Here is a 26,824-nt window from a genome sequence, read left to right as displayed (position 1 = left end):
CGGGCCCAGCCGCAGCCGTCCCGTCCCGCACCCGTTCCTGGTCTCGGTCCAAGTTCCCCAGGCCGGGGGCGTCTGCTGGGCCCGCCGACTCCTCAAACTGCAAGTCCCGCCGCCGCGCACGGCCCGGCCTGGAGTCGCGTCCAGAGGACGCCCAGGTCCCGGAGCAGAGGGCTCAGAGATGGGCGGGGAACTGTGCGCGGAAGACGCCAGGACAGGACGCGGGGGAGGGGGGCGCAGGACCCAGGCTGCGGCATCCGCCGCGCCGGCCAACTTCCTCAGAGACTCGGGGAGGCGGGGGGCGCCACTCGGGTCCGCACCCCTCTGGCCTCGGCCGCGGGAAGCAGACCCCGGGCTGAGGCCCCGCGCGCCCTCCTTACCTGGCCGCCCCGCAGCAGCCCCAGCAGCTCAACCCCCTGGGCAGACGGGCAGACCAGCCCAGGCTCCGCAAGCTCACCGGCGGCCGCGCAGGCTACGCGCCTTTTGAATGAATCGCCGGCCGGGCCGGTAAGGTGCGCAGCCCCGCCTCCGCGCGTCACGGTCGCCGGCCCCGCCCCGTACGTCAGAGTCCGGGCTCGCGCCCCCGGGTCCCCACCCCTTGTGGACGCGTAGGGTCTCGCGTTCTCCCTTCAGGCCGCGCTGCTCTGTTTCGCCACCTCTCGCGCCCCCCGGGAACTGCAGGGGGCTGCGAGGGAAGAGGCCTCTGGGATCAGCCTCTTCTGGGCTCCAAACCAAAAAAGAAGGGATTGCGCGATGCAAGACAGACTGGAGACTTGGATGCTACTCCGGGTCCTGTCACCATTGCCAGTTCAGGCAGGACCACAGCCGCCCCTTCTTGGGTCTTGTTTTTCTCCTGCAAATTGGCAACCAGGGAGAACGACCTCACTTTGTTGATGAGGCCCAGATCGGCCCCTGGAAGTCCTTGCTTGCTGAGGAAAGTCCAGATGAAAGTGAATTTATAATGGAGGTACACGTAGTGGTCTCCTACACGTGCCTCAGGGCCCAACTCAAAGCGCCTTCCTCCAGAGGCCTTTCCAGTTTCCATTCTCCAGCCCACCCCTCTCTGACAAGATAGTCCCTCCTTCCAGCAGGGCAGATGACACACTGTTCTCCCTTCCCTACCACCAGCTGTCCCACCCTGTAGATTCTCATTGTCAGCCATCAGGGTGCCCAGTAAGGCAGTGACTAGGGACTCCAGGACACTATTCACATTGTATTCCCAGCTCTGTGAATTGTGCCCTCTGGAGTTGTGCAATATGGTGGGCCAGGACTGGAGGCAGCAGCTCAGCAGTCAGAGTTTCACCCACTCAGTACTATTGAGGAGATCCCAGGCGGTCCTCCAAGGACAGCAGGGCTGGAAGAAGATGCACACAGCACAGAGGGCCTCCTGCTGGGGGCAGAGGCCTGGCTGGGAAAGGGATAATCACAGCCCCTGACAGAGGTAAAGGAAGCAAAATAAGTCTGTTGGGGATAGATTGTGGAGAGGTAGAGACTTCTAAACAAACTGAATCCTAGAACCTGAGCTGTGGGGTGAGGGGGTGGGGAAAGTCAGGTCCCCAGGGTCCTGGAGATTCTAGGAGGAGAACTGGACACCTGCAGAAGGAGGGGGGAAGGGAAAGAGTTTCCATTTCCTTGGGCCATGCCCAGGTTGTAGGGGAAGAGCTCCAGGTGACTGATCTCAGGATCATAGTCCCATCCCCCTCATATCTCAATGGAAACCCCTCAGTGCTAGGGCAAAGGTGGCCCCAAGGTCTAATATCCCAAATCCAAACCCCATGGGGGTAGGGGGAGCCCAGAAAGGATCTATGCTGGGGACCTGGTGAAGTGGTGAGAGCAGCCCAAAAGGCCCTCTGTTCCCGCAAATGTTTTCTTTGTAAGGGGACCTTCTATACCCCAGTTCCAAGTTCCGGAGTTCAAATGATAGCATGTCACGTGCCACTTAATAGACTAAATGAGGATATGCTTTTTGGTCAAGGAGCATGGGCTATTAATCAGACATCCTACATAGGGTCTACACCTACTGCTAGCTCTCTGTGAGGTTTTGGTCAACTCCCTCCCCATTCTCAGTTTCCCCATCTGAAAATCTGGGTGCCAAACTTGTTCCCTGAAGATCGTTCTAGTTCTCTGTAGGAGGAGGTGATCTGCCCCACCTGTCTGAGTGCTAAGGGTGGGCAGCAGCAACTTGAGCCAGGAGGAAAGATCCAGAACAGTGGGGCTGATGTGGTCCCTCTTGCGGCTTGGGGACTCTGGTTGGCACGTTTGGGCTCTCAGTTTGCATCTCCGTAGAGTTGGGTCTCCTGGAGCCACAGACCACACACATCCACACCCGCACCCTCAGGTTATGAGGGAACCTAATTGTTAATTACTACCAGCTCTGACTCCTGAACCACAATGAGCTGCAGATGGAACCCTGCTCAAGAATCTGGGAGCGTCTAGTGAGGAGACAGGGAAGGAGTTGGAGGCTACAGGAGAGATTTAGATCAGCTTTTTATAGAGCTTAGAGAGACACAGGGTTGAGAACAAAGGACTCTCACAATCACAGGCTTTTAAAACTCCTGGCATCTCAGATGAACCTGCGAAATCTTATCATTACAATCCCTGCACTTAGGGACCTCAGAGACCATCTCATCTGAACCTGTTATAGTGCAACTGAGGAAGTGAGCCCAGAGAAAGCCAGCACCTCATCCTAGGTGGCACAGCACATGCTCCAGTAAGCCGGGGTGAGCTGTGATGGTGCTCCAGAGGCAGGTCATGGGCTAGATGTCCCGCTGAGGCCCTGCCTGCAATGGGGACCCTGTCCCAAAGGATCAGAGGCATGGGGTGCAGTTGTTTGCAAGCGACCTGAGCAGATATCAGTTTCTGGGGCTGTGGACCAGAGGGTGGCGCCCTCTGCTGGTGGCACTGGAATTTTAACATGGAAATAGAAGGAGGAATGCTGGGGGTTCCGACTTAAATTTCAATCTCTAGCGGCACCTGGCTGGCTTAGTCGGTGGAACACGTGACTCTTGGTCTCTGGGTTGTAAATTTGAGTCCCACATTGGGTACAGAGATTACTTTAAAAAAAAATCTTTTAAAAAACTTTCAGGGGCGCCTGGGTGGCTTAGTCGGTTAAGCGTCCGACTTTCGCTTAGGTCATGATCTCGCGTTTCGTGGGTTCGAGCCCCGCGTTGGGCTCTGTGCTGACTGCCAGCTCAGAGCCTGGAGCCTATTTCAGAGTCTGTGTCTCCCTCTCTCTCTGACCCTCCCCTGCTCTCTCTCTCTCTCTCCTAGAAATAAATAAAATTATTTTTAAAAATAAAATAAATAAAATAAAAAAAACTTCCAATGTTCTGCACTTGACTAACGCCAGCTGGCCAAGCCCTACCCTTTTAAGGGTAGGCTGCCCCATATGTTAGTGCCATAGCTCCAGGGAGAGGTCTAAGGGGGAGCTGAGGGTAGGAGGCCAGGGTAGGGGTTCAGCCTGGGGCGGGGCAGGGCAGGAACTGAGCTGAGACTGCTGGGCCTGAGAGCTAGGCTCTGTCCAAATTTAGGTCCAGACCCTCACACGGGTCTGAAATCCCAGTGGGGTTGGGTTTTGGTGTCGCACAGAAAGGGGTCAAGTCCCAGTTCTGCCATTACCAGACTGTGTGGCTTAAGCAAGTGACTGGAACTCTCTGAGCACAAGCCCAAGGTGTTGTGAGGATCTACTGAGACCCCAAGTCAGGGACACCAGCTTCTTCTAGAAAAAAAGAACCCCTTCTGGGCTCAAAACCCCTATCTGCTCCCTGTCCTCCTGCTTCCTCAGCGTTTGCCCTGTGTCATCCCCACACCCTGGCATCTGGGATCTGCCCCAACTTGTCCCTGATACCTAGTCTATGTCCACCTCCTCAGTTCAGCCCTGCAATCTATCCCTGATCCAGCTTGGGATGCCTGTTCACTTGCCTTTGCCAGGCAGAACTCCTCGTTGGCCATAATGGGCCCAAAATAGCACTTCCCCTTGCTGCTTCCTGCAACCTGGGCTGTGGCTTAAGGTCTGTGAGGACAGAAGAGAGAACTGGTGTTTGGCAGGCGTGCAAAAGATGTGAAGGTCTCACAGAGGTCCTTTGGGTCCAGAGAGGGCATACACTTGCCTGGGGTCACACAGTGGGGGGAGGCTAGGACTGAGGCTTGAGTTCAGACACCTGGGTCCTCCATCTCCTCCCCAGTCTCTACCCAAAAGGTCTAAGCCAGGGCCTTAGCCAAATTTGCTGTGCCTTCACCCAGGCTTCTGGACCTGCAGACTACTGCTAGCCCCAGTTTGAGGCATATGATGGGGTCCCTGAAGGCCAGCTAATCTAGTCCTGTGCTTCATAGGTTCCAAGCGTCATTCTCTGACTATTCTGATCACAGGAAACCTTCCTGCCTGGGCTGTCCTCTATACCCACCCCACTTCCACTCCCCCCGCCCCCATGGCCCCAGCCTCAATGCTACCTTGCTGTGTGATCTGAAGTAAGTCCCTATCCCTCTCTGTGCCTCATCTTCCCCATGAGGTAGATGTCTAGCTAAACCCTGGCCTCTGTCCCTAACCCAAGGAACCACTTGGAGAATCCCTTTGGAGAAGGGATGGCTCTCTCTTGTCTCTGAGGTCAGAACACCCAACCAGAGCTGGTCTAAGAGACATGAGCCAGACACCTCATGAGTGATTGGATGTGGCTCTGGGTGCTCAGGCTCTGTCTCTCCTGTCCTCCAGCCACTCCATGTGACTTCCCCTCCTCTCTTCTCTGAGCCACAGAGACTTGAGCAGACAGATCACATGTGAATCCAGGCTGTACCACTTAGCAGACCAGTGACCTTGAGGAAGGCATTTAACTTCTCTGAACCTCAGTTTTCTCATCTGAAGAAAGAGAATAGTAATGGTGCCAACTTCACAGGACCATTGTGAGGATTAAGTGAGATGGTCCATGCTCCTGACTTGCAGCAAACAGTAACTGGGAGCTGGGGTTATTGTTTTGTGATATTTAAGACCTAGAAGGGGACCACAACTGGATTCTCTAGATTTAATTCAACACACATTTTGTTGAGCATCTACTACGTGTCAGGTACTGCAGGCAGCCTAGGCGTGGAGCAAAGAACAAAATGAAGTCCCCTCTCACAGAGCTCATGTTCTGGCTTCCCCTGCCTCTTCCTCCACTCCAGCTGGGCCTACGCCATGGACTCCTCTCCCCCTCCCCTGCTTGCCTTGGCTCAAGCTGTTCCCTCTTCATACCAAACCTAAGCCCCACTTCCTCCAACTCCAATGGCCAGCCATGGCCATACCCTTTAAAGCACTGGTTCTCTACCTCAGCTGGCGAAATTAAAACATGGTGTCATAAGATAGTGTAGTGGTTACCCTTGGAGGATAGACCCAGAGGGGACATTTGGGAACCTTTCAGGCTGACAAATACTCATTATTTTGATCTGGGTATATTTACTTTATGAAAATTCATCAAGCCACACACTAACAACTTGTGTACTTTTCTGTACAAACACTATACTTCAATCCAGTTCCCTTGGAAAGTACTGATACCTGGGTCCTATACTCAGAACTCTGATTTAATTGGTCTGGGATATGGGCTGGGCCCCTCAGGTGATTATAATGTGTAGCCAAGGTTGAGAACTACTGCTTTAGAGGAGCAAATTCTTCCAGGACTCTCCCTTGGGCCTGGGGCCTAATAACTATTCATCTCAGGACCTCCCTGCCCACAGCTGACTGGCTCAGGACTAACACCTGTCCACTGGCTGCCCAGTGCCCTCCTCGGTAACAATGGGCTGGGCCAGGCCCAGTGCTACTAAGGCACTTGAGCTGGGAAAATGCTGAGAATCTGGTCTTGAGTATCCAATGCTGAAAATGAAGTCTGGCCAGGACCCCTATGTTGAGGGTGAAGAGGCCCTAAGACCACAGAAGCTGTGAAGCAGTGAGAACAGCAGCTGTCTGGCAGTAAGGGAGGGAAGAGTCTCAAGGTGGAGAGGCCAAGTGTCCTGATGGAGCTCTGATACGTGGGCCGCTGTGCTATTATTTACTGCCAGTTCACCTTTCCACTACTTAGCCCCCATTTTATTTCAGGACAGAACAAATCTCTTTTTTGGGGAAAGGATTAATAGCCCCACTTTCAGATGAGGAAATGAAGGCTCACAGGGGATACAACTCATCCGAAGTCACATAGCTAGTTGGTGGCAAAGTCAAGATTTCTGATCAGCTTCAAAGCCTGTGTTCTTTCTGCTTTGTTTCACCATGAATTCCACACAAACCTTGCCTTTTACTCTGGAATAGGTGTCTTTAATATAATCCCCTCTTTCCCAGATCTTCCGAGTGAAGTGATGCTATAGGGAGGTGTTCCAAGCATGTCCTGTGGCCTTGAGGGCCCAGCAGACCCGAGATGTGTGTATACCAGTTTGCAAAGCACGAACCTGCATTCCCCCTTCAGCAACTGGTATGTGTAAAGTGTTAATCACTTAGGTTGGAAAACGTTCCAACGAGTCCAGCAGAGCTGGGGCTGCTCTGCCCTTTGCAAGTGGCCACCATCTTGAGCCCTGGGGGCGTACCCTGGTGGGAAGAGATCTGCCCTGCCCTGTGTGGACTGGCTGGGCTCACGGGGCTGGCCTCTGCATTCTTTTTTTTTTTTTAATATTTATTTATTTTTGAGATAGAGTGGAGAAGGGACAGAGAGAGAGGGGGGACAGAGGATCCAAAGCAGGATCCACACTGATAGCAGTGAGCCTGATGCAGGGTTCCAACTCACGATCCATGAGACTGGCCTGAGCTGAAGTCAGACGCTCAACCAACTGAGCCACCCAGTGCCCCTGCATTTTTATGTCTACTTTAATGACACTGTTTTGGACCAGAAATCAGACAGACTTGGATGCTACCCTTGTTCCAAACCTGAACTCACCTTAGCTTCTGTCAGATTCTCCAGCCTCATATGAGGCTTTGCTGCAGAGAACACCATTTCCTGGAGGAGCCATATAGGCTCCCTGGTCGCCCAGTTTTTTACTTGCTGCCTATGTCAGCTTCAGATTCCCAAGGCTCATCCCAGACCCAGTGACTAAGAAGCTGTAGGGAGCCTGAGAATGTATACTCACATGGACACACAATTATGTATCATGCTTTCTATTTACACATGTGACCTAGAAGGGATTCTGACACGTAGCCCCGGTTACAAAGCAGTGACCTGGCACTGGTTTTCTGGATGAAAGAACTATAGCCCATACAGGGGCAGTGACATGCCTAGGATAACACAGCACGCGGCAGCCTTGCCATCCCAGCACCCTTCTGGGTCTCCAAGCCCTCCCTTCTGCTCAAGTGAGTAGGTGCTGGGAGGCCCATTGGACGGGGAGCCCTGAGGTTGCTGGCTAGAGGCCACTGTGGGGAGCAATCATTTGGCGTTTCTATTTATTGACTCTTTAAAATTAATCATCCAAGGAAAGTTAATATATGACTGTATGGTAGCAAGAGAAACATAATCTAAGACCGCAATGACCCATACACCCCAAACAAAAACAGAACCAAACAAACCCCATCTGAAACCAGACCTTTGGAGCTATAGCTGAAGAAGCAAGGGGGCTAGGGGTCAGAATGGCTCCTGCAGTCCAGGGGGCAGAGAAGAGACTGCCCTCAAGTGGTTCCCAGTTGAAGAGGCCATGTGCAGCCCCTCAGTTCTGGGTGTTCTTCCTGGAGGGGCTGCCCTGGTAGGAAGGGTGTGAAGAGAGGGACTCAGTGGTCAGAGTGAGGGGGCTCCTAGGCCCACGCTCCCAAGGTGACCATACGTGCCAGTGCATGAGACACAGGGACTAGGGGGCAACTTTGTGGAGAGCAGGGGCCCTTTCCTCTTCCCTGCTCAGGCCAGGAAAGAGCCCTGCCCATTTCCCCATCAGTGTTACCAAATTTGGAAACGACTAAGGCACTACCAACAAGTTAGGAAACGCCAAGCCCTGGGAGGCCCCTAGATGGGAGTCACTGCTCCCAGCAGTCATCATCTTGTTCTGAATGACTGAGGGTACTTGGTCCTTGGCTCTGGATACCGGAGGGCAGCCCAATCAGGGCGAGGCCATGGAAAGGACATGTGAAGAGGCAATGTTTCAGTGCCCTAATGCAGTGTGTGTGTGTCTGTGTGTGCACACATGCATGTATGTTTGTAATGGTGGGGGGATTGGTCCTTCCAGGAAGGCTTGCTTAGGGTCCTAGGGTGGCCCCCAGCACAGGAATAGGGTTTTCCCTTCTGTTATTTCCTCAAATCACCCCCTGCCCAGGTCATTGCATAAATAAGTGCTTGGGAAGGTACACATCTAAAAAGGAACATAAATACTGTACATGGGAAAGGATTCTGTCTCCAGCCCTCCACTGTCCCCAGAAAACCCTCCAAATATTGCACATGGCCCTCCCTAGCCCCATGGAGTCCAGGCCCGGCCGTGTCTTTGGTAGAAGCTCCAGGGACAGAGGTCCTGGGCAGCCCACGTGCCCCTACCCCACCCCCATCATGACTGGGAGCACCACAGCAGCCAGAGGGTTGGGAAAGGCCCTGGTCCACTGGCCAGCGGGTGTTCCATCAGTAATACTTCCTCAGGGATAGGAGGGAGCCCACACAGGGACAGGTGAGCCCCTGGTGGGACACTCCTGATCAGAGTCTGCACGTGGGCTAGAAAGAGGCAAGCAGGTTGAGGACAGGTGGGCGGGCAAGTCCTGGGCCACAGTGGACAGGGTCACACCCTCCATAGGAGGAGGTGGTTTGTGCTATCGTCTCGGCCCACAGTCTCGCTGCTGCCACCACCCCCACTGCTGAGTCGGAAGTCCTCATAGCCGTCACCTCCGCTGATCACCAGCATTTTAGGTCTGGGTGAGGCAGGTCCTCGGTGCCGAGGGGAGTCCCGATGATCCAGGGATGGCAGCTTCTCAGGACCTTGATGGCGGAGGGAGAGGATCCATTAGCCTGAGGGTGACTGGTGGCTATACTGTCCCCTAAAGGCCTGCACCCCAGAAGACAGGAAGAGAGACAGGCACACTTCCTGGGGGGATCCTACTTCCTGATAGCCAAGAACTTCTTGTTTGAAAAGAAATGCCCACTTCCTGGCAGTCACACAACTTACCTCCTACCTGTACTTTCTAGCCAAGAGTGACATAAGTTCCCAGGGACACACCACTTTCTCCCCATTATTGAACATGCACTGTCCTCCTCATGCCACTTCCTGCTTCTAACAGATCTTTCTCGGCTAGGGAGCTCAGGTCTTCTCTGGACACACACTGCTCCTGGCCGAGGCTTCCCTGCTTTCTGATTCCCACCACCACTTCCTCTTGGGAATATGGTTTCCTGCCTGGTCAAAGCAAGACTTGGCTAACTGTGACCTCCTTGATGGGCCTCGTTTCCTAATAATTTCACTTTCTAATTCTCACAGGCCACTTCTGTCTTATCTGCAATTCTGTGCTCTACTTGCTGGTGCTATTGCTATTTCCTGCTCTGCACAACACTTCCTGACTCCACTTCCTGCCCCAGACATCATCTCTAGTCCTCTTTCATTTCTTGCCATATACATCTCTTGCAGTGTCATAGTCTAATTCTTAGGTTATGGTTCTTATGGTTCACTCCCTGTCTACCGTGACCCTTCTAGAGAGGGTTTCACACACATGCCCTATCTTAGGAGGTTTTATTTTGGGGTTTCTAGAACCTATTTCCTGTCATATATGCCCCTTCCAGCTCTGTATTACACTCTTCTTTCCTCTTAAACCTCTTCTGGCAGGACATGGGGAGTCTTAAACAGAGTCCAAGATCCCTGGTTGGTAGGACGCACAAACCCACCTGTGTCTGGGGGAGGTGGGGGGGTTGAGCAGAGCAGGTTGAAGCCGTCTGGCAGCTGGACTGCAGCCAAGAAGCGGACGTGGCCGGTGTGTCCCTGGCCTAGGCCAGCGGGGCTAAGGGGTGCTCGTGGGCAGCTGACGGTACTGGGCGAGGTGGGCATGGTGAGCACGACTCCGGCACTGGTGCCCACCCACAGCAGCTCTTCACACACCAGCAGCGCTGTGATCCTCAGGCAGGCAGCCTTGTGCTGCCGGATGATGGCGTCCGAGCCTAGGGTGCAAAACAGACCAGAGGTGAGGCCGAGTCCTGGCCCTGGCTCAGCTTCCTCAGTGATGGGGCACAAAGGCTCCAAGGGAAGGGATAGTGGTGGACTGAGGTCAGTACCTGCCAGCATCCTATGCACGGGAGGTGTGACGTCTACCTCTGCCAGCTGCTCAAAGGTGTCTGGATGGTAGAGACACACGTGGGCACTACCCTTCAATGTCACCCACACACCCAGGCTGGAGTCCACCATACAGGCCACGCTGCGGCTGGAATCCTGCCCCACGTAGAACGTGTGCTGGTCAGGGAGACAAATAGAGCACAGATGAGTGACTGGCAGGCCGGCCTTCCCTGGCCCCTCCCTGCCTTGTGCGTCACCAGTGCCCCTCTCATCCTTTGCAGCTGCCACCAAACCTCTCCAGAAAGCCCACCTGGACTGACAGCAAAGGCAGCCTTCCTCCTTGGTCTAGATGACCAAACTATCAGAGCTTGGCTTCACTGAAGCCCCCTACTCAAACCTCAGAAATTAAAATGGAGCTACCTTTTCCTATAGAACTCCATGATCCCGTGATCAGAGAATTTTAGACTTGAGAGGTTTTCAGATCAGTCATTGGGCTCTCTCTGGACAGACGGATGCTTTCTTATGGCCCCCATGGTCTCATCTCCCACTTTCACGAGCCAGGCTCACCCCAGATCACCAATTCTGTCTCCACTCCCCCCCGCCCCCTGCCCTGCTACCTCCAGCTGCAGCGTGTCAGGGTTCAGGACAAGGATTCGGTTCTGGCAGCCACACCACAGCCGCCCACCCACAGACACCATCTTGGTGATGGGACTCCCCTGAGAACCCAGGGTCACAGACTTGAAATTCTGGGGGTCCCAGAAATGGCCTGGAGTGGGATAAAGAAAACAGAGTAAATTCAGTCTAGTATTGCCTCACCCCTATACCCTGAAATGAAATGAAATGGTGCCCTCACTTATACACAAGGACGCCAAGGCCCAGAGAGGGCCTGAGAGTTGCCCCAAGCCACAGCTTCAGACTCATGGCCCCAAGGCCCCACCTCTGCTCAGAAGACAGTGCCAACACCAGGGAGGGTCTTGGGGGAGGGGTGGGTCCCCACCTGCTTCTCTTTGGTAGACCACAAGTTCTCCATTGGCCAGAGACACAAACACCTGGTTATTCAGATACCTAGGCAAGGAAAAGGAGGAGGAGTCAGGGGTTTCAGGAGGCCAGAGGAGGTCAGCTGGGGTCATGAGGATCACAGAAAGAATGGCTATGGTTCCTGAGAGACCACCTCTCCAGGTAGGGGAGCCTGAAGCTAGGAAGGGGTAATGACTTGCCCATAGTCAGAGTGTATGAAAGGCACAGCTAGCCTAGGGTGAAGCTTCTGGCCTCCAGCCTCTGCAGAAAGGAGGGGCCGGTAGAGCAGAGAGAGCTGGGTGAACAGCAGGAAACCTGCATGTGTAGAAGGGTCTGGACTAGGAGGACCACCCAAGGGCCTTACAGGATGCAGGTCACAGAGGCTGCATGCTGGAGCTTCATGCTGTTCCTGCGATCACGGATGCTGTCGGAGGACTGGTACACGTGGACGCTGTGGATCAGGGGTGTGCACCTGTGACAGATGCTTGCACATACCAGTCCCTAAAGTTATCCCTCCACCTCTGTCTCCACCATCATCTCCTTCCTGCCGGGTGCCTGCCCAAAGCACTGAGATCCCAGAACCTCCCTACGGGTCTCAGACCTATTGGCAGCTCTGGCTGCCAGCACTCCTGAGGTCTGACCCAAAGTCCTCCTGCTGCTTCAGGATACCATATGATTTCCAAAGCAGAGAGTTCAGGGTTCTGGTGCTATGTCCCCAGCCCCTCTCCTGACCTTACCAGCCATCCTCAGTGCCCAGCCACACAGAGCTCTGGTAGGCCTCAGGATCAATGCTCAGCAGGTCCTCAAGGCTGCCCCGGGTGAAGGAGCCACGGCTGGAGCGGCGAAGGGCCCTCCCATCCATTGGGCTGGTGCTGCAGGGACCGCCAGGCCCGAAGGAGCCAGACAACGGCAAGAAGCCAGGCTCTTGCTCTTCCTCTGAACTGGTCGTCTCTGCAGTGGCCTCCTTGGAGCTTGGGGTCTCCTCATCTGAGGGAGACAAAGGTCTCTGCCTCCATTCCACCTCTGCTAGGCTCTTTTTAGGCCTCCATCTCTCAGTGCATCCCTCCTGGCCAGGTCCCTTCTGAGGGCCTCCCACAGCTGTTCTCCCATCCTGGTGGCCTCTGCACAGCTCAGTCAGGCCTTGTCATTCTGCTCACTGACAGTTTAGTGCTACATGCTGCTAGTGCTGGCCTGCTCCAATCCACTGGCCCATCATGGACAGGAGGATCGACCATTCTACCCCCTACTCCATCTTCCCGACTTAAGTGAGCATTTCATGGTGTGCAGGATCGGGCCTGACTGTCCGATTGCTCTCTGGGCCTTTGGTGTCACGGCCCCTACCCACCTTGCTGGCTGGCTCCCACTACTCTGTGTACTGACATCCTGAGACTTGAATCCATGCCTTTGCCTATGGTGGTCCCTCTTCTCCCATCAGTACCTGCTGTGCTGCCCCCTCCTTGGCACAGTCCACCCTGCCTGACAGCCCCAAGCTGGGCACTCACTGCCAAAGCTAGAGGAGATGGTGGACCGGCTGGCTTGGCTCTGCAGGGTTCCCGAGGGGCTAGGCGAAGACTCATCATCGGAGTCGCTGTCAAAGGGCACCAATTCTGGGCGAGTGTCCCCTTCGATGGGGCCTGGTGCCATCTCCAGCCCCGAACCTGCAATGGAGATGTGCAGGCAGGGCTGGGGCCCTGGCTCTACCAGCGTCGCTGCCTCTTCATCCGTAGCCTCAACGTCCAGCTCTGGACCGGGGGTCTCTAGTGCCGTCTCTGGGGGACTTCTCAGTGAGGCAGACTGCTCCCTGTGAGAGACAGGAGTGCGGATAAGAGCCACCAGGGGCCAAGGCTCTGCCCCACTCGTCCACAAGCCCACTGGGCCTGGCCCCATCCATACCTGCAGCCATGTAGGGGTTAGGGACAGGGACTCTGTCCTGCTGGCCTGCCCACGGCCCCAGGCCTCACCTGTGGCCACGGCGCTGCAGGCCGGGCACTGCCCCAATGCAGAGGATGCGGGCGGAGCAGACGGCGATGCAGGCCTCCACGTCGGGCTCAGCGCGCAGGCTCAGCAGGCATACCTGGCCCACGTAGCCATCGCTGTTGCACACCCACACTTCGGGCATGGGCTCAGGGCAGCTACTCAGGGTCGGAGCTGCACACGAGAACTGCAGAAGACACCAACGGACAGGGGAAGGTGAATGGAAGAATCGCTGCCAGCACCCCACTGCTCTCCAGGCCGACCAGCAGAATGGAGGGAGGCAGCTCTGCATGGGTGTGCATGAATTCCAGTATATCCCTCTGTATACACGTGTACGTCACACACACACACACACACACACACAGCGCATGTGACACTGTGCACATCAAATGCACATATGCCTGTGTGATAGAAGTATCATCTATTCATGTACATATGTGTACACATACATCCAGGTACATATAAACCCCAAATATACTCACATATATATATGGGTAACAAATATGAAAAATAGTAACCTCTGTCCCTAGGTATGCAAACTCATAAATTAGACAGTTTCACATTTATCACACAGCCTTTGTTCCCATGCGCACATGTTGACATCCATGGCCACACCCATATGCACATGACACATATGGAGTATCCACATGCATGTGCAGAGTTGTACACCAACGATACAGAGGGCAACTGTAATGCTCAAGACATGTGCATAACATACACAAAACAAAAACCCATGAACACGTTTGGCTTTGAATATGTGCACCCACATCACCCAGGCACGTACACATACCTGCATGCCACTGCGGGTTTTCATGATGGGGATGGCCTTCAGGAACTCGGGGTCTAGACAGCTTTTGCTGGATGCTGTAGGGGAGGTGGACAAAAAAACACTGCTTACCACCAGCCTCACCCTTGCCCATTTACTTTCCTCCCCTGCTCCTCAGGGTCTCTCAAGGGAGGATGAGAGGGCTATAGGATATGTCCTGTTTGTCCCTAGCCTCAATTTTCCCATCTGTACAATGTGGGAAGTAGACCTAGAGGTCTCCAAGGATATTCTAAGCCACGGACCCTGATGAATAGCTTTCCCTGATCTAGGCCTGCTCAGAGTGTATGTATATGGGGTGCAGGGAGAGGGGTCCTGGCATCCACTCCCACAGTAGCACCCCTGCCCTAAGCTCACCCTATCCATGGAATCCCCTCCCTGCCCGGAAGGCCCTAGGAAAGTCTCCTGTTTCTCTGCATGAGTCTCAGTCCATCCTCCCACCAGCAGGCACTGAAGCACAGGACACAGCAGTCTCGGGGTTTCTCGCTCCTGGTCTCACAGACCGCCGCAAGGTGCTGCCCACTGCCTAGCGGTGCTGGAAGGAGGACACCAGCAGGGGCCAGGCTTACCCAGCTTCCTCTTGGCTTCATCAAACGCCTGCTCAAAGCCGAGGCGGGCATCAGGGTGGGGGAACTCGAAGATGAAGGAGTCAGTGCCCTCAGGCCTCGTGGTGCACAGCTCCAGCTTGGTAGGGGGGAAGGAAAGCGCATAGCACAGTGCCTGCTTCTCTGACAGGTCCCGGTGCATGGCGGCTGAAAGGTCCCGCAGCGCTTCGTCCAGGCTCTGCCGGGAGGAGGACCCAGGCCTCAGGCCCCGACATCTCCCCACAGCCTGCTCCTGCCCTGGGAATGCCAGTGGAGACCTGCCTCTCCCCTCAGACAGAGAATGGGACTCTGTCTCCCCACTGCAGGAGGTAGCCTGGATTTCCCCCCAGCAGATATGATTGGTCCTCTCTCCTCCCTCAGCTGGGTACAGAGCTGTGTCTCCACCCTCAGGCCTGGAACACACCACTTCTCTCAGCTGGGGGTGAGGCTGTATTTAACCCCTTCCAATAAGTGACAGTGGTGACTGACCTCTTCCTCATGCAAATGAAAAGGCTGTTCTCTCTCCCTCAGGAGGAAACACCCCCCCGCCCACTGCCCCATTCCCCCAGCTTCAGACAGAGGGCACAGACCTGGTGCGGGAAACCAAGGCTCTCAGAAAGCTTGCTCATCTGGCCCAGGGTGGTCAGGTCCTCATCGAGGCGGCTGATAGCCTTCTGGATGTTCTCCCGGTTGGTGGCTTGGGATGCCCCTGGCGGGGACAGAGGAAGGCCATGGGCAGACACAGAGGCAGACAAGGTCAGGTGTGGACAGACATTCTCCTTCCTCACAGTCTGCAGTTCAGCATGGGGAGAGGCCTGCCAAGCTGAGTGCTTGTAAACCCCAAGGCCCCAGGAACGAAGGCAGCTCGCAGGGAAACCACAGGCCGAGGAACAGGGAAGAGGGCCTGATTTAGAGCCCCTTGGCCCAGGCTACTGGTCCCTTGGAGAACCCCCTGGAAGAGCACAAAGAGTAAACAGCAGGCGGCTCAGCAGCTCGTGCAGGCTCCTGCTGACACTGGAAGGAGCAGTGGGGCGGCCTCCACAGGGCAATCAGCCGGGCAGCCAGAGCCTCAGGCACTCAAATCTGCTGACCAAGGGACTTGATTCCCCCACAAAGAAAGGAAAATGAGCTGATGCCCTGGATTTCTCTAGTCCTCTCATACCTGACCAGGGCCAAGTAGCTGGCCCCATAGGCCAGCTCAGCACCCCCACACCCGGCACTGCCTGGCATGGGGAGTACACCCTGGACCAGTAGCCCACACACAGGCAGAGGAGACAGCAGTAGAGTGTATTAGAAAAGCTGAGGCTTAGGTTTTCTCCTACTCTTTTTTTTTTTTTAAGTTTATTTATTTATTGTGGGGGGCAGGGGCAGAGAGAGAGAGGGAGAAACAGAGAATCCCAACAGGCTCCACACTGGCAGCACAGAGCCTGACACGGGGTTTGATCTCACAAACCACAGATCATGACCTGAGCGGAAACCAAGAGTCACTCAACCGACTGAGCCATCCAGATGCCCCTACAATTCTGCTACATATTTAAGGGTCGAAGGCTCTTTCTTGTTCTCTGACTATTCCTTCTTTTTAACAGGCCCTTATCCTTGTTTCCTAGAGACAGTAACTCCTTTGATCTGACTTTTCTTTCAAATTTTCTTTCACTCCCTACATTGTCTCTCTTGTGTTCCCTGCATGCCACCCACCTTTTACTGGATGGGAAAATGAGGCCCCAAAGCAGAAAAGCAGTTGGGTAGGCAGCCAGCCTGGCCACAGCTCAAACCCCTTCTTAGGGGAGGACCCTGACACCCAGAACCCCTGGGCAGGCCTGGGCCAGCCCCACCTTTGATGATGTCCGCATCTTCCAGTGGCAGTTTCCACAGCAGCTTGTACTTGCTGGCCGTGTCAATGACGCTGGCTGCCGTGTACCTGTGGGGAGCCAAGGGGGTGCTCTGGCCAGGGCAGGGGAGTGGGGCTCAGGGAGGGACAACAGCTCCTCCCCTTCCAGAGCCCAGCCCCCTCACCCCAGCCACTCACAGGCTCATGGAGCTACGCCGCAGGGAGCCTGATTTCCTCTTTAAGGTGGTGCAGACGATGAGGTCAGTGAACAGGAAGAGGGACCGGTCCTTCTTGCCGCCAACTGCCTTCTGTGGGGCCCGAGGCAGGACTCAGGCCCAGAGGCCCACCCTCCTGCCCACAGTGCCCAAGGGGACAGCCAGGCCCACAGAGGGGTGAGGGCTCTGCCTCCAATTCCCAGAGGCAGAGGCAGAGTTGGGACTCGACCCGGGACTCCTGTTGTGGGGAAGAGCAGGCAGGCCCATGGGCAGCAGGTATGAGCAGGAGCATGAACAAAGTGGGGAGATGGGAACAGGTAGGTAGACAATGGGACACTTCTTACCACTTCAATGACCATCTCCTGCCTTAGGAACCGCCGCAGAGGGGCTTGGAGCTGTGGGGCAGGAGAGACAAAACGTCTTGAAGGCCAGTTCTTAATTCCATCTCCTTCCCAGATCCCAGAGACCTCTTGGCCCTGCTCTGTGTGCCAGGCCAGTAGAAGCACATCCCATCCATCCTCCTGATGCTGTGCTGTCAGGCCACGGGACACATGGCCAGAGACAGGCATGGAAGAGGACATGGATTTGGATGAAGATTGGTGGGGATGCTGGTAGACATGGATGCAAACACAGCGCAGATACTGCTGTGGATATGGATGCAACCATGACTCCAGGTGACCACAGATGGGAAAAAAGGCACAGGTGGAAGGGGGTGGCACTCACATCCTCCATGCCCTCAATGTGAGCCTCAATCTCCTGCAGCACACGGGCATGTCGTTCTGCCTCCTCGGCACTCCGCACCCCCTTGTTGATGCGTTCAGCCACCTGTTTGATGTTCCGCTGCGCATCCAGCAGGAGTGGGTGGTCTGGGTGGTCCTCAGGTGTGTGCTTCAGGAGATCCTGGGGTAGAAATGGGGACCAGACCCCTGCTTAGCCACCCCTGTCAGGCCCTGGGGCCCACACTGACTTCTGGAACCGGAGGGGCTATGGGTGGATTCCAGAGAGGACTTATTTTCCTACCCAACCCCTGGGGACTGATACCAGGCTTGATAAAGTGGGGACCCCCTGCATCCTCACATGCCTTCAGGCCTCGCGTCCCTGCCCACTGACCCCATGCCCACCTTCACCAGAAGCTCATAGCGTGGGATCCGCTGCACAGGCTTGATCATAAGGTCAGATAATGCCTGCTTCTCCTTGTTCTCACGCATGCTTTGCTGAAACCAGAAGCAAGGTGGATCCCAGGTGAGGAATGTCATGCAAAGAAGGGAATGTTCAGGGATAGGTCCCCAGCCAGTCCCTCCAACCCAGCCCAAGAGCAAAGGCTGACCCACATGCTAAGACTGTGGGGCCCAGGCTGGGAGCTCTTGGGCACCCCCCCGAAAGCTAGACCACAATGAAGGTCATGTCCATCCCCCTGAGCTAGCCCATAATACCTCCAGGAACTTGAGAAAGGCAGGCCTCGCCTCCTTGGCCACACGCACGGCATCCTTTGCATTGAGAAAGTTATCAATGTAGGCAGAATAGATGTTGACCAGGACGTCCTTGGAGAACTGTGGGTAAAGAGGCAGGTTGGGGACCCTCAAGGTGTCTCTTACTCCACCTCACCCCATTCTGGTTTCCAATGATTCACAAGCCAACATCCTTTTCCTCCAACTGGACAGAATATGGTCTCTAAGGCCTTGGGCATTTGCTCCTATGTTGTGTGTACATGTTGTACGTGTGACTGGTCATGTACATGTACATGCACACACACACGTATGTATATTACCTATGGTTTGTGTGTCATGGACATACATACGCCAGACGTGTCCTGCAGACCAGGTTCTCCCATCTCCAACTGGGCATTTCCATCTCTTGGTCTTCAACCTCCCCCAAGTCCAGGCAAGCAGGTCTCCCTCCCCACTGTGCTGAGTGACAGACTCATTCCAGCCGCTTGGCCTTTGCTCCTTAATTCCCTCCTCCAGGATGCCCTTCCTGCATCCAAATCTCACCCACCCTCAGAGCTAAGCTCCAACTGTGCCTCCTCCAGGAAGTACTCCCTGCCCTGACTAGGACTCTTCCTGGAACCACACCTGGCCTCTGGCCTCCCTTGATCCCCCAGGACAAGTCTCCTCTCTGCAAGGAGATAGGTACACCCATCCCATCTAGTAAAGCCCCTCTTGGGGCAGGCACACAGCTGGTGGCTAATATCCACTGGCCAGATGACAGATGGGCTAAATGTGGAAATACTTGGTCAGAAGCCCTGGCTAGGAGTTGGGACACCCCAGTTCCGATCTCAGCTGCACCATGGATGGACTAGGTGCCCTGTGGTGGTGTTTGTTTCTGGCCCCTCTGGGCCTACAAGCCCCTATGTCTCTGAGGTGCCGGAGTGTGCTACAGGGCACAGGCTGAAGTGACCCAGAGAGGAAGACAGCCCCTACCCCCTACGCCATTCTGGCACAGAGCTTTCTCTGCTGACCCCTCCCTGGGGCCAGGGCTTCTGCTCCAATCAGACCATGGTCAGCATCAGAGTCCAGACAGGGGAGGAGCCTGGTGACACTGACGGTAGTGATGGCCTGGAGATGTCAGCACTCAACTGAGGTCCCATCTCTGCTGGACCAAGGTTCTTGCCATATTAGTTCCATCTCAACAGGTACCTTCTAAGACCTTCCTAGATACAGGCCCACCCACATTATCACAAACACATGAAAAAACACCCACATTTTACAAAAATAGATATTTTTTTTGCTAGTACAATTTTTGGAAGGATTTTTACAATTTTGCTTATGAAATTATTTTGCTTTCAATAACCATTTAGTTTGTGTTTGGCCATGATTTATCAGTCACCATTACGTGTTCTTGGGAATTCTGGCAAAATAACAAAATGTAACTTAAGTTTTTTCAAATTTGAGTTTGTATAAATGAATACTAAATTTAGCAATTGAAGAAAACGGCATGCTATGTTTTTACAGACACTGAATTAAAGGTTTATTAGTTTGCATTTTTAAAGTTTATTTATTTATTTTGAGAGAAAGAGAAAAAGAAAGTGGGGAATGGGCAGAGACAGAATCCCAAGCAGGCTCTGCGCTGTCAGTGCAGAGCCCGACGTGGCGCTTGAACTCAAGAACTGTGATATCATGACCTGAACCAAAATTAGGGTCAGACACTTAAACAACTGAGCCACCCAGGTCTGCCTATTAATTTTGCTCTTACAGTTCTTTTGAATTTGGAAGCTAGTACCTTTCCTAAGGTCCCAATCACTATTGTAGGATCTTGAAAAGCTCCCAGGCAGAGGTCTGCTTGTAGTGAAAGGGAACACAGGCTGGAGCAGAGTGTGGGCCCTGGAGCTATATTGCCTGGGGTTGAATCCACCACTTACTCTGACTTTGATCAGGTCACGTTTCTCTCTCTGGGCCAGAGAGTCAGTTTTTTTTTTTTTTTAAACAATGTCATGTTTATTTATTTATTTATTTATTTTGAAATTAACATCTTTTTAAAAAATTTTATTTTTTTAATAGTTTATTGTCAAGTTGGTTTCCATATAACCCCCAGTGCTCATCCCAACAAGTGCCCTCCTCCATGCCCATCACCCCCCTTTCCCCTCCCCCATCCCCATCAGTCCTCAGTTTGTTCTCAGCATTTAAGAGTCTCTCATGGTTTGCCTCCCTCCCTCTCCCCCACTATTTTTCCCTTCTTCTCCCTCATGGTCCTCCGTTAAGTTCCTCCTAATCCTCCTATACATGCAAACATATGGTATCTGCTTTGAACTCAAAGCAATAACTGCACCTTTCTCCTACACTTATGGATATATATAACATATTTAAACTTTTTTTTAAAGTAGGCTCTACGCCCAATGTGGGGCTCATGACTCATGACCCTGAGATTAGGAGTCACACGCTCTACCGTCTGAGCCAGCCAGGCGCCCCCTATAACATTTTTGAATAATGGCTAGCACGTAAGTGCCAAATTGTTAGCTATTCCTATGAAAATGCCTGATGGAGAAAAGGGCTAGTTAAGGTAAGGGTTGAGGTCAGTACCAGGACCCAGTGGAGGTCTGAGTCAGTGTCAGCACCAGTTCAGGTGCTGCAACTAGAGTTGGGTCCAGGATCAGGGTCAGTATCTGGACGGGGTAGGGGTCCATGCTCTGGGGTTGGGCAGTGTCTAGGTTCAGGTCAACCCAGGGGCCGGAGTCAGTGCCAGTGTCAGCTCAAGTTCTGGTGTGGGATTTGAGATCAGAGTCAGTGTCCAGATGGAGTGGGTGTGAATGAGGGGTCCATAGCAGCAGCAGCCCCTTCTCCTTCCCAGGAGGGGCCCAAACTTGTGAAGGCTGCAGTGTGGGTAGCAGGGCCACTCACCGACTGGACAAGCAGGTCTCCCACTTTCTGCTGGGCGTGCCAGGTCTGCACACAGTGCCGCACCTGCTGGAGGAACTGCTCATGGTGCTCCAGGAGCTCAGGAATCTGGTCGAAGATCTCATCCACCAACGACGGGTCACACAGCAAGGAGTTCTCTGGCTGCTTTAGTGGCTGCATGTAGCCCTGGGGGACCCACAGGGTCAGTGCAAGTATCTCAGAGGAATGATACACCAACCCACCAGCACAGGTGCCCAGGAAATCTCCTCGGTCTATTACTCAGTGGCCATGCCTCCTGGATCTTCCTCATTAGATTCAGAGCTCTAGGAGGAGACAGAAAGACCTATCCCCGTGCCCCTCACTGTGCAGCCCAGGGCCTGGCATAAGATGGGGGTGAGTAGGCTCAGGGAAGTTTGTTGGGTGCACAAACAGAGCTTGGAGAGAGGAATGCAAGAAGACTAGGCTCCTGGGAGACCCACACACACTAACTCAGCAGATATTTTATTGAGCACTCACTATGTGCCAGGCACTGTTCTAAGAACTGGGAGACAGCAGCCAATAAGGAAGACCAAACTCCCTGCCCCAGTAGAGCTTACAGTCTAGTCAGATGAAACACACAAATAAAATAAACAAAAATAAACCACATTTCATCCACTCTTTAAGAAACTGGTGCCAATTATTATATGCCACCTACTATAGGATGAACTTGGATTTCAGAGATGTTAAAAGGCGAAGCATGTATCTTAGAATCAATTACACGTAGAAAGTCAAAGATGAGAAGTGCTGTCGGGAAAATGAAGCAGGGAGGGGTATGGGAGGACTTTAGTGCCATTATCTGAGCACTGTTCTCACAGTTTTCAGATCTACCAGCCAGTCTGATTAAAACTCCTATTTTTCACCTCAAATCTGCATTCGAAGATATTTCCTGAGAATGCACAGCCCTGCTTGGCAGCAGGCGTACTCATGGAGAGGTTGCTCTCTACTGGCCCAAACTATAACTACAAGCCAGAGAGCTGAGGATGCTTGAAAAAGCAATGCAATGTTGCAGTAAAATTTATACTAAACATTTTAAAAAATTGGCTTGTTTTATAAAACAGCCCCAAGAAAGCAAAGCTGAACAGAATCCTCTTGTCTGGTTGGGCATTCTTAAAAGGTCAGAAGGTGATGGTAAGGAGGCAGGCAGGCCGCCTCTCTCTTACAGCCCCTAGGTACTCTGAGCCAGGGCCTTCTCTGTGGCAGGGGCTGTTGGGCCACAAGGAGGGGAGCTAAGCTGCTCATGTCTGAGTCCCAGCGCCTCACACAGAAGCAGGCATGCAGTGGGAGGAAAGGATAAACTGACACAGATCCTCCTAGGAGGCAACACCTGCACCTACCTACTCACCACGTACTTGCTGAGCCACTACTGAGAGTCCGGCCTTCTAAGCACCAGACAGCACCTAAGGGCAGACAAAAATCCCTGTGCTTGTGGAGCTGACACTTCAGTGGAGGGAGGCAGAAAATAAGCACCATAAATGACAAAATTGTTACACAGTATGTTAGAAGGTAGTAAGTATTGTGAGGTGAAAAAAAGACAGGGGCAGAAATGCTGGGAGAAGGAGGCTGGGTCGAGGAAAGTGGGGGGTGTTAGCTGGGAGTGTGGGGGTTGAAGAAAGACTTAAAGGGTGAGGGTGACAGTGAAGGATGATTTAGTCTTTAGGGCTTGGGTTCAAATCCCATCTCCTTCTGGCTATTACCCTTGGTATTCAACTCCTTCATTTTAAACTCCTGGCCTATACCCGAAACTAATATAACATAGTATGTCAACTATACCTCAATTCCAAAAAAGAAAAGAAAAAAAATAAAGGTTCCTGGCCTGTAGGAACAATATCAATCAATGTGGGGGGCAGTGGTCACAGCGAGGGAGCACTAGGGTCGTGGAGTCCAATCTCAGTTCGAACTGAATACCACCTATGCCCAGGCAGTGCAGACTAGCTGGTGAGACGAGGTGCCCTACAGTCAGGGTGACAGGGATTCAACCCAGGCTATGGCACTTCCTGGCTCTGTGACCTTAAACAGTTACCTTACTTCTCTGTGTCTCAGGTTCATCAACTGTAAAATGAGGGTTATAATGAGATTTATATAATTAACTTATGTAAAGTGCACATACTAAGCACTCAATACATGTCAGCTCTGAATATCACTACTTGTTTGTGTCCCACCGAAATCCTTATGCTCAAACCTAATCCCCAACATGGTGGTATTTGGAGATGGGGTCTTTGGGAGGTGAGTAGGTCATGTAGGTGAAGCCCTCATGAATGGTATTTGTGTCCTTATAAAAGAGGCCCCAGAGAGCTCTGTTGGCCCTTCCACCATGGAGGACACACCGAAAAGATGGCCATCTATGATTATGGACCAGGAAGCAGGTCCTCACCAGACACCAAATCTGCTAGTGCCTTGATCTTAGATTTCCCAGCCTCCAAAACTATGAAAACTGAATCTGTATTTGTTTAAGCCACTCAGTCTATGGAACTTTTGTTCCAGCAGCCCAAATGGACTATTCCGCTTAAGAGATAGATGACCCTGGGCAGGTTTCTTAACCTCTCTGAGCCTTCATTTCTTCATATGAAGAGGGAGTTATAATATTGACTTCACAACATTAATATAAGGATTAAATGTGATTTTATATACACATACTCACATGTACACACACAGATTTGCCAGGGAGTACGCTAAATTATACGTGCATCTTTCTTGTAATCTGCACTAAACGTAGGTACTATTATTATTCCCACTCTGCAGTCAAGGAGGCTGAAGCAAAGACTGGTTATGTAACTTGTACCGGGTCACATGGCCGGTTAGGAGACAGTGCCAAGTCTGAACACTGGTGGCCTGGCTTGGACCTCAGCCCTTCCTTCTGACACGCCAGGGCTGCCTTGAGTGATAGTCCTTGGGTTCAGCGGACACTCTCCTGCCCATCTCCATCCCTCACCATGAACACTCTCATTTGGCTTCCTTGGATCTATCCTCCCTTGGTTCTTCCACCTGCAGGTCCTGCAAGCCTCCTCGCGTGGCCAGGAGATTTGAAGACAGAGACACACCCAAGACCCGTCGGCCTCTTGTCTGTTAACAAGGCATCAGGATTACCTCATTACCTTTTAATCTTTGCACTGGGACATGGGTATGATTAGTCAAAATTTGCAGACAAAAATAGCAAGGCTCAGAGAAGTGAGTGATTAGGCTAGCATCACCCAGCAGGGAGGCAAGTGACTCAAACCCCGGACTGCTTGACCCCAATGCCTTTAGCTCCTACCTAGGGGACAACAAAGTGACCCCCCTGCCAGACTCCTGCGTGACTATTGCCGCCTGGCAGCCAGGGGCAACCTCTTAAAGATGGGATTCTGGTTGTGTCCCTTCTGTGACTTCCATGTGCTTGCAATAAAGCCCAGGTCTTCTGCAGCAGCTATAGTGACCGCCAGTCCACCGCTAACCGCTCAAGGTTTCTTCCGGCCTCCCGGCCTTTGTTCCTGCTGTAGCCTCTGTCAGAATGCTTCCCTCCAGGCTCTCTCCCTGCTCAGCTCTTACCTACCCTTCAAGTCTTAATGAAATACTCCAACCTCAGAGAAGCCCTCCTGGCCTCTGACCCCAGGAGAGGCCCCCATTCTGTGTTCTTCTCTTTCTGTGCACTTTTTTTTTTTAGCATATAAAAGCAATGTATTTTTTGTGTGACAAAATGTACATCATAAAATTTGCCATTTTAATCATTTTTAAATGCACATTAAATACATTCGTGTGGTTGTGGAACCATCATCACCATCCATCTCCAGAACTTTCTCATCTTCCCCAACCACTACTATATACCCATTAAACATGAACTCCTGCTTCCTCTCCCCAAGTCCCTGGACACCACTGTTCTACGTTTCTGTCGCTATGAACCTGGCTACTCTAGGTCCCTCATGTAAATGGAATCACACAGTTTTTGCCCTTTTGTCACTGGCTTATTTCATTTAGCACAACATCCTAAAGGTTCATCCAGGTTGTGGCATGTGTCAAAACTTTCCTCTGCTGGATGAACAATATTCAGTCATTCCAGATACACTTTCCATGAACTTTTGCACCCCCACGTGTCCTCACGTATGGTTTGTCCATCCAGGAGACAGGACCTGATCACTCATGCTCACTGCTGAACCTTCACAGAGAACACTACTTGTACCCAGAAGGCGCATGTTGCAGATATGTGCAGTAAATGAATGAACATTCTGGATATTTCTAGGGCTCTACCTTCTACCCTTTGCTCTCACTCTACTTAGGCAGCTTGAGTAAATTCACCCTCAACTGTACCTGCCAGGCCCCACTTCAGCTCAGATCCATGTTCTCTGTCCTGGGCACCAGGCCCACTTATGCATCATGGCTCCAGGGCTTTCTCACATCTGAACCTGAACTTGCCATCTTGCCCCACCTTTCACAGGTGGGGCTCTTATAGTGCTTCAGTCACCCAGATCAGGAGCCCAGGCCTCATCCTAGGCTTCCTCACCTTGCCCACCACAGGCAACCATTTACCATGCCTGGCCTGACCAGTCCACTTCCTAAATGTCTGTCCCCAGCTCTCCCTCCCTGTTGCCTCTGCCCAGGTCCTGGCCTCTCCTCCCCCACCCACCTTCAGTGGCCTTGGCCTCCTCTCCTGCTGCCCACCTTCCTAGGAGTCAGAAAGACTTTGTAAAGCATGAATCAGGCTACATGCCGCCCCTGCTCAAAGCCCTTCACTGATTCTCCAGAGCTCCTGGTAGAGTCCAAACCTTCTTCCTGGTATGCAAGGCCCCTACCATGTGGCCCCTGCTGGATCCCCCAGCATCACCATAGGACCAACACTGTGTGCTCTGTGCCAGCCACATGGACCTCCAAAAGTGCCAGGCCTCTCTTTACTTGACTTTGCACATGCTGTTCCTGCTGCTGAGAAGACAGGTCAGGGAGAAGCCAGCACCTTCTCCGGGGAAAATTCCCTGACCCCATGCCTCACAGGTGCCCCCTCAATGCTTTCACAGTGATCATATAGTCAGCTATGTCCCCAACAGGACTGTGAGCTCCTGTGGCACTGGCTTGCCTCTCTTATTTGCCCTTGTGCTTCCTTCACCTGGAACAGGGCCTGGCACACAACAAGTGCTCAACATTTTATTCCATTCAACAAATATTTCCCCAGTCACTGAACAAAAAAGAAGGAGGTACACTGGGGGTGGGTCACAGATCTAAGCTCAGGCACAGGGCTGCCAGGGCAGGTGGAGAGAGCACCTGCTGTGAGGTGGCCTGGTCTGGTCTCATTAAGGCCCCTCTACAATCTCCCCTGCCCTGGAAGGGGCTTCCTGCTCTGGGGCAGGCACGTGAGAGGGGTTCTTCATGGAGGAATGATGTGTCCCAGGGTCATTCCTCTCTCCTCTCTAGCTTCCAGCCCCTGTCCACAAAGTGGGTTTGTTCCACACATCTGACAGCCTCCTAAACTCAGAATGGCCTTTCTTAGGGCCCTGGGCGAGCCTCAAGCCTTACCTGCATCAGGGTGCGCAGTGACTCCACGTATGACTGCTCTGTGTCCAGCAGGGTCATGGTCACGTGCTTCCGCATGTCCTTGGGGGACAGAAAACAGAGGGTGAGCAATGCCTTGTTCCCCTCAGACCCTGCCACCTGCAGTCACGTAGACCCAGAGAACCTATCCACATCTCCCTGGATCCAAGGCCTGCCTTCCGACCATCCAGGGCTGTTGGCTGTTACCCCAAAGCACCGTGGACCTCCACTCTCCCAGACCTTTGCTCTGGGGCTCCTTGTGCAAGGAGGGCTCTCCCCCTGCATCTCAAATACATCCCTTTCCAACGTGTGCCCCCTCACTCTTCCACACACCCCCCCCCCCCCCCCTGGCCGCCTGG

General features: G+C 53.1%; 2 protein-coding genes across 3 annotated transcripts in view; both read right to left on the bottom strand.

Moving 5' to 3' along the window:
- RELT (RELT TNF receptor) overlaps positions 1–431 on the bottom strand; it is an 18,165-nt gene extending 17,734 nt beyond the window's left edge. For both annotated transcript variants that reach the window (XM_077762246.1, XM_077762247.1), the window contains exon 1: positions 378–431. The gene's annotated coding sequence lies outside the window, so the exon portion shown is untranslated. The remainder of the gene's footprint in view (positions 1–377) is intronic.
- Positions 432–7,367: 6,936 nt separating this feature from the next.
- The window catches only part of ARHGEF17 (Rho guanine nucleotide exchange factor 17), a 55,852-nt gene continuing 36,395 nt past the window's right edge, over positions 7,368–26,824 (bottom strand). Inside the window, exons 5-24 of the mRNA XM_077762269.1 lie at positions 26,451–26,528; positions 20,940–21,122; positions 18,039–18,155; positions 17,727–17,819; positions 17,329–17,505; positions 16,950–17,000; positions 16,589–16,698; positions 16,395–16,480; positions 15,153–15,271; positions 14,548–14,761; positions 13,946–14,019; positions 13,143–13,342; positions 12,684–12,982; positions 11,919–12,168; positions 11,546–11,632; positions 11,162–11,229; positions 10,782–10,930; positions 10,167–10,341; positions 9,783–10,052; positions 7,368–8,888 (exon numbers count right to left, since the gene is read on the bottom strand). Of these exons, the coding sequence (XP_077618395.1) occupies positions 8,692–8,888; positions 9,783–10,052; positions 10,167–10,341; positions 10,782–10,930; positions 11,162–11,229; positions 11,546–11,632; positions 11,919–12,168; positions 12,684–12,982; positions 13,143–13,342; positions 13,946–14,019; positions 14,548–14,761; positions 15,153–15,271; positions 16,395–16,480; positions 16,589–16,698; positions 16,950–17,000; positions 17,329–17,505; positions 17,727–17,819; positions 18,039–18,155; positions 20,940–21,122; positions 26,451–26,528 (2,997 nt within the window). The 3' untranslated portion in view covers positions 7,368–8,691. The remainder of the gene's footprint in view (positions 8,889–9,782; positions 10,053–10,166; positions 10,342–10,781; positions 10,931–11,161; positions 11,230–11,545; positions 11,633–11,918; positions 12,169–12,683; positions 12,983–13,142; positions 13,343–13,945; positions 14,020–14,547; positions 14,762–15,152; positions 15,272–16,394; positions 16,481–16,588; positions 16,699–16,949; positions 17,001–17,328; positions 17,506–17,726; positions 17,820–18,038; positions 18,156–20,939; positions 21,123–26,450; positions 26,529–26,824) is intronic.

This window comes from Crocuta crocuta, unplaced genomic scaffold (genome assembly GCF_008692635.1).
Source record: "Crocuta crocuta isolate KB4526 unplaced genomic scaffold, BGI_CrCroc_1.0 scaffold306, whole genome shotgun sequence".
Lineage (NCBI taxonomy): Eukaryota > Metazoa > Chordata > Mammalia > Carnivora > Hyaenidae > Crocuta > Crocuta crocuta.
Note: the sequence above shows the minus strand (reverse complement) of the source record. Positions and strands in the feature narration are given on the sequence as shown.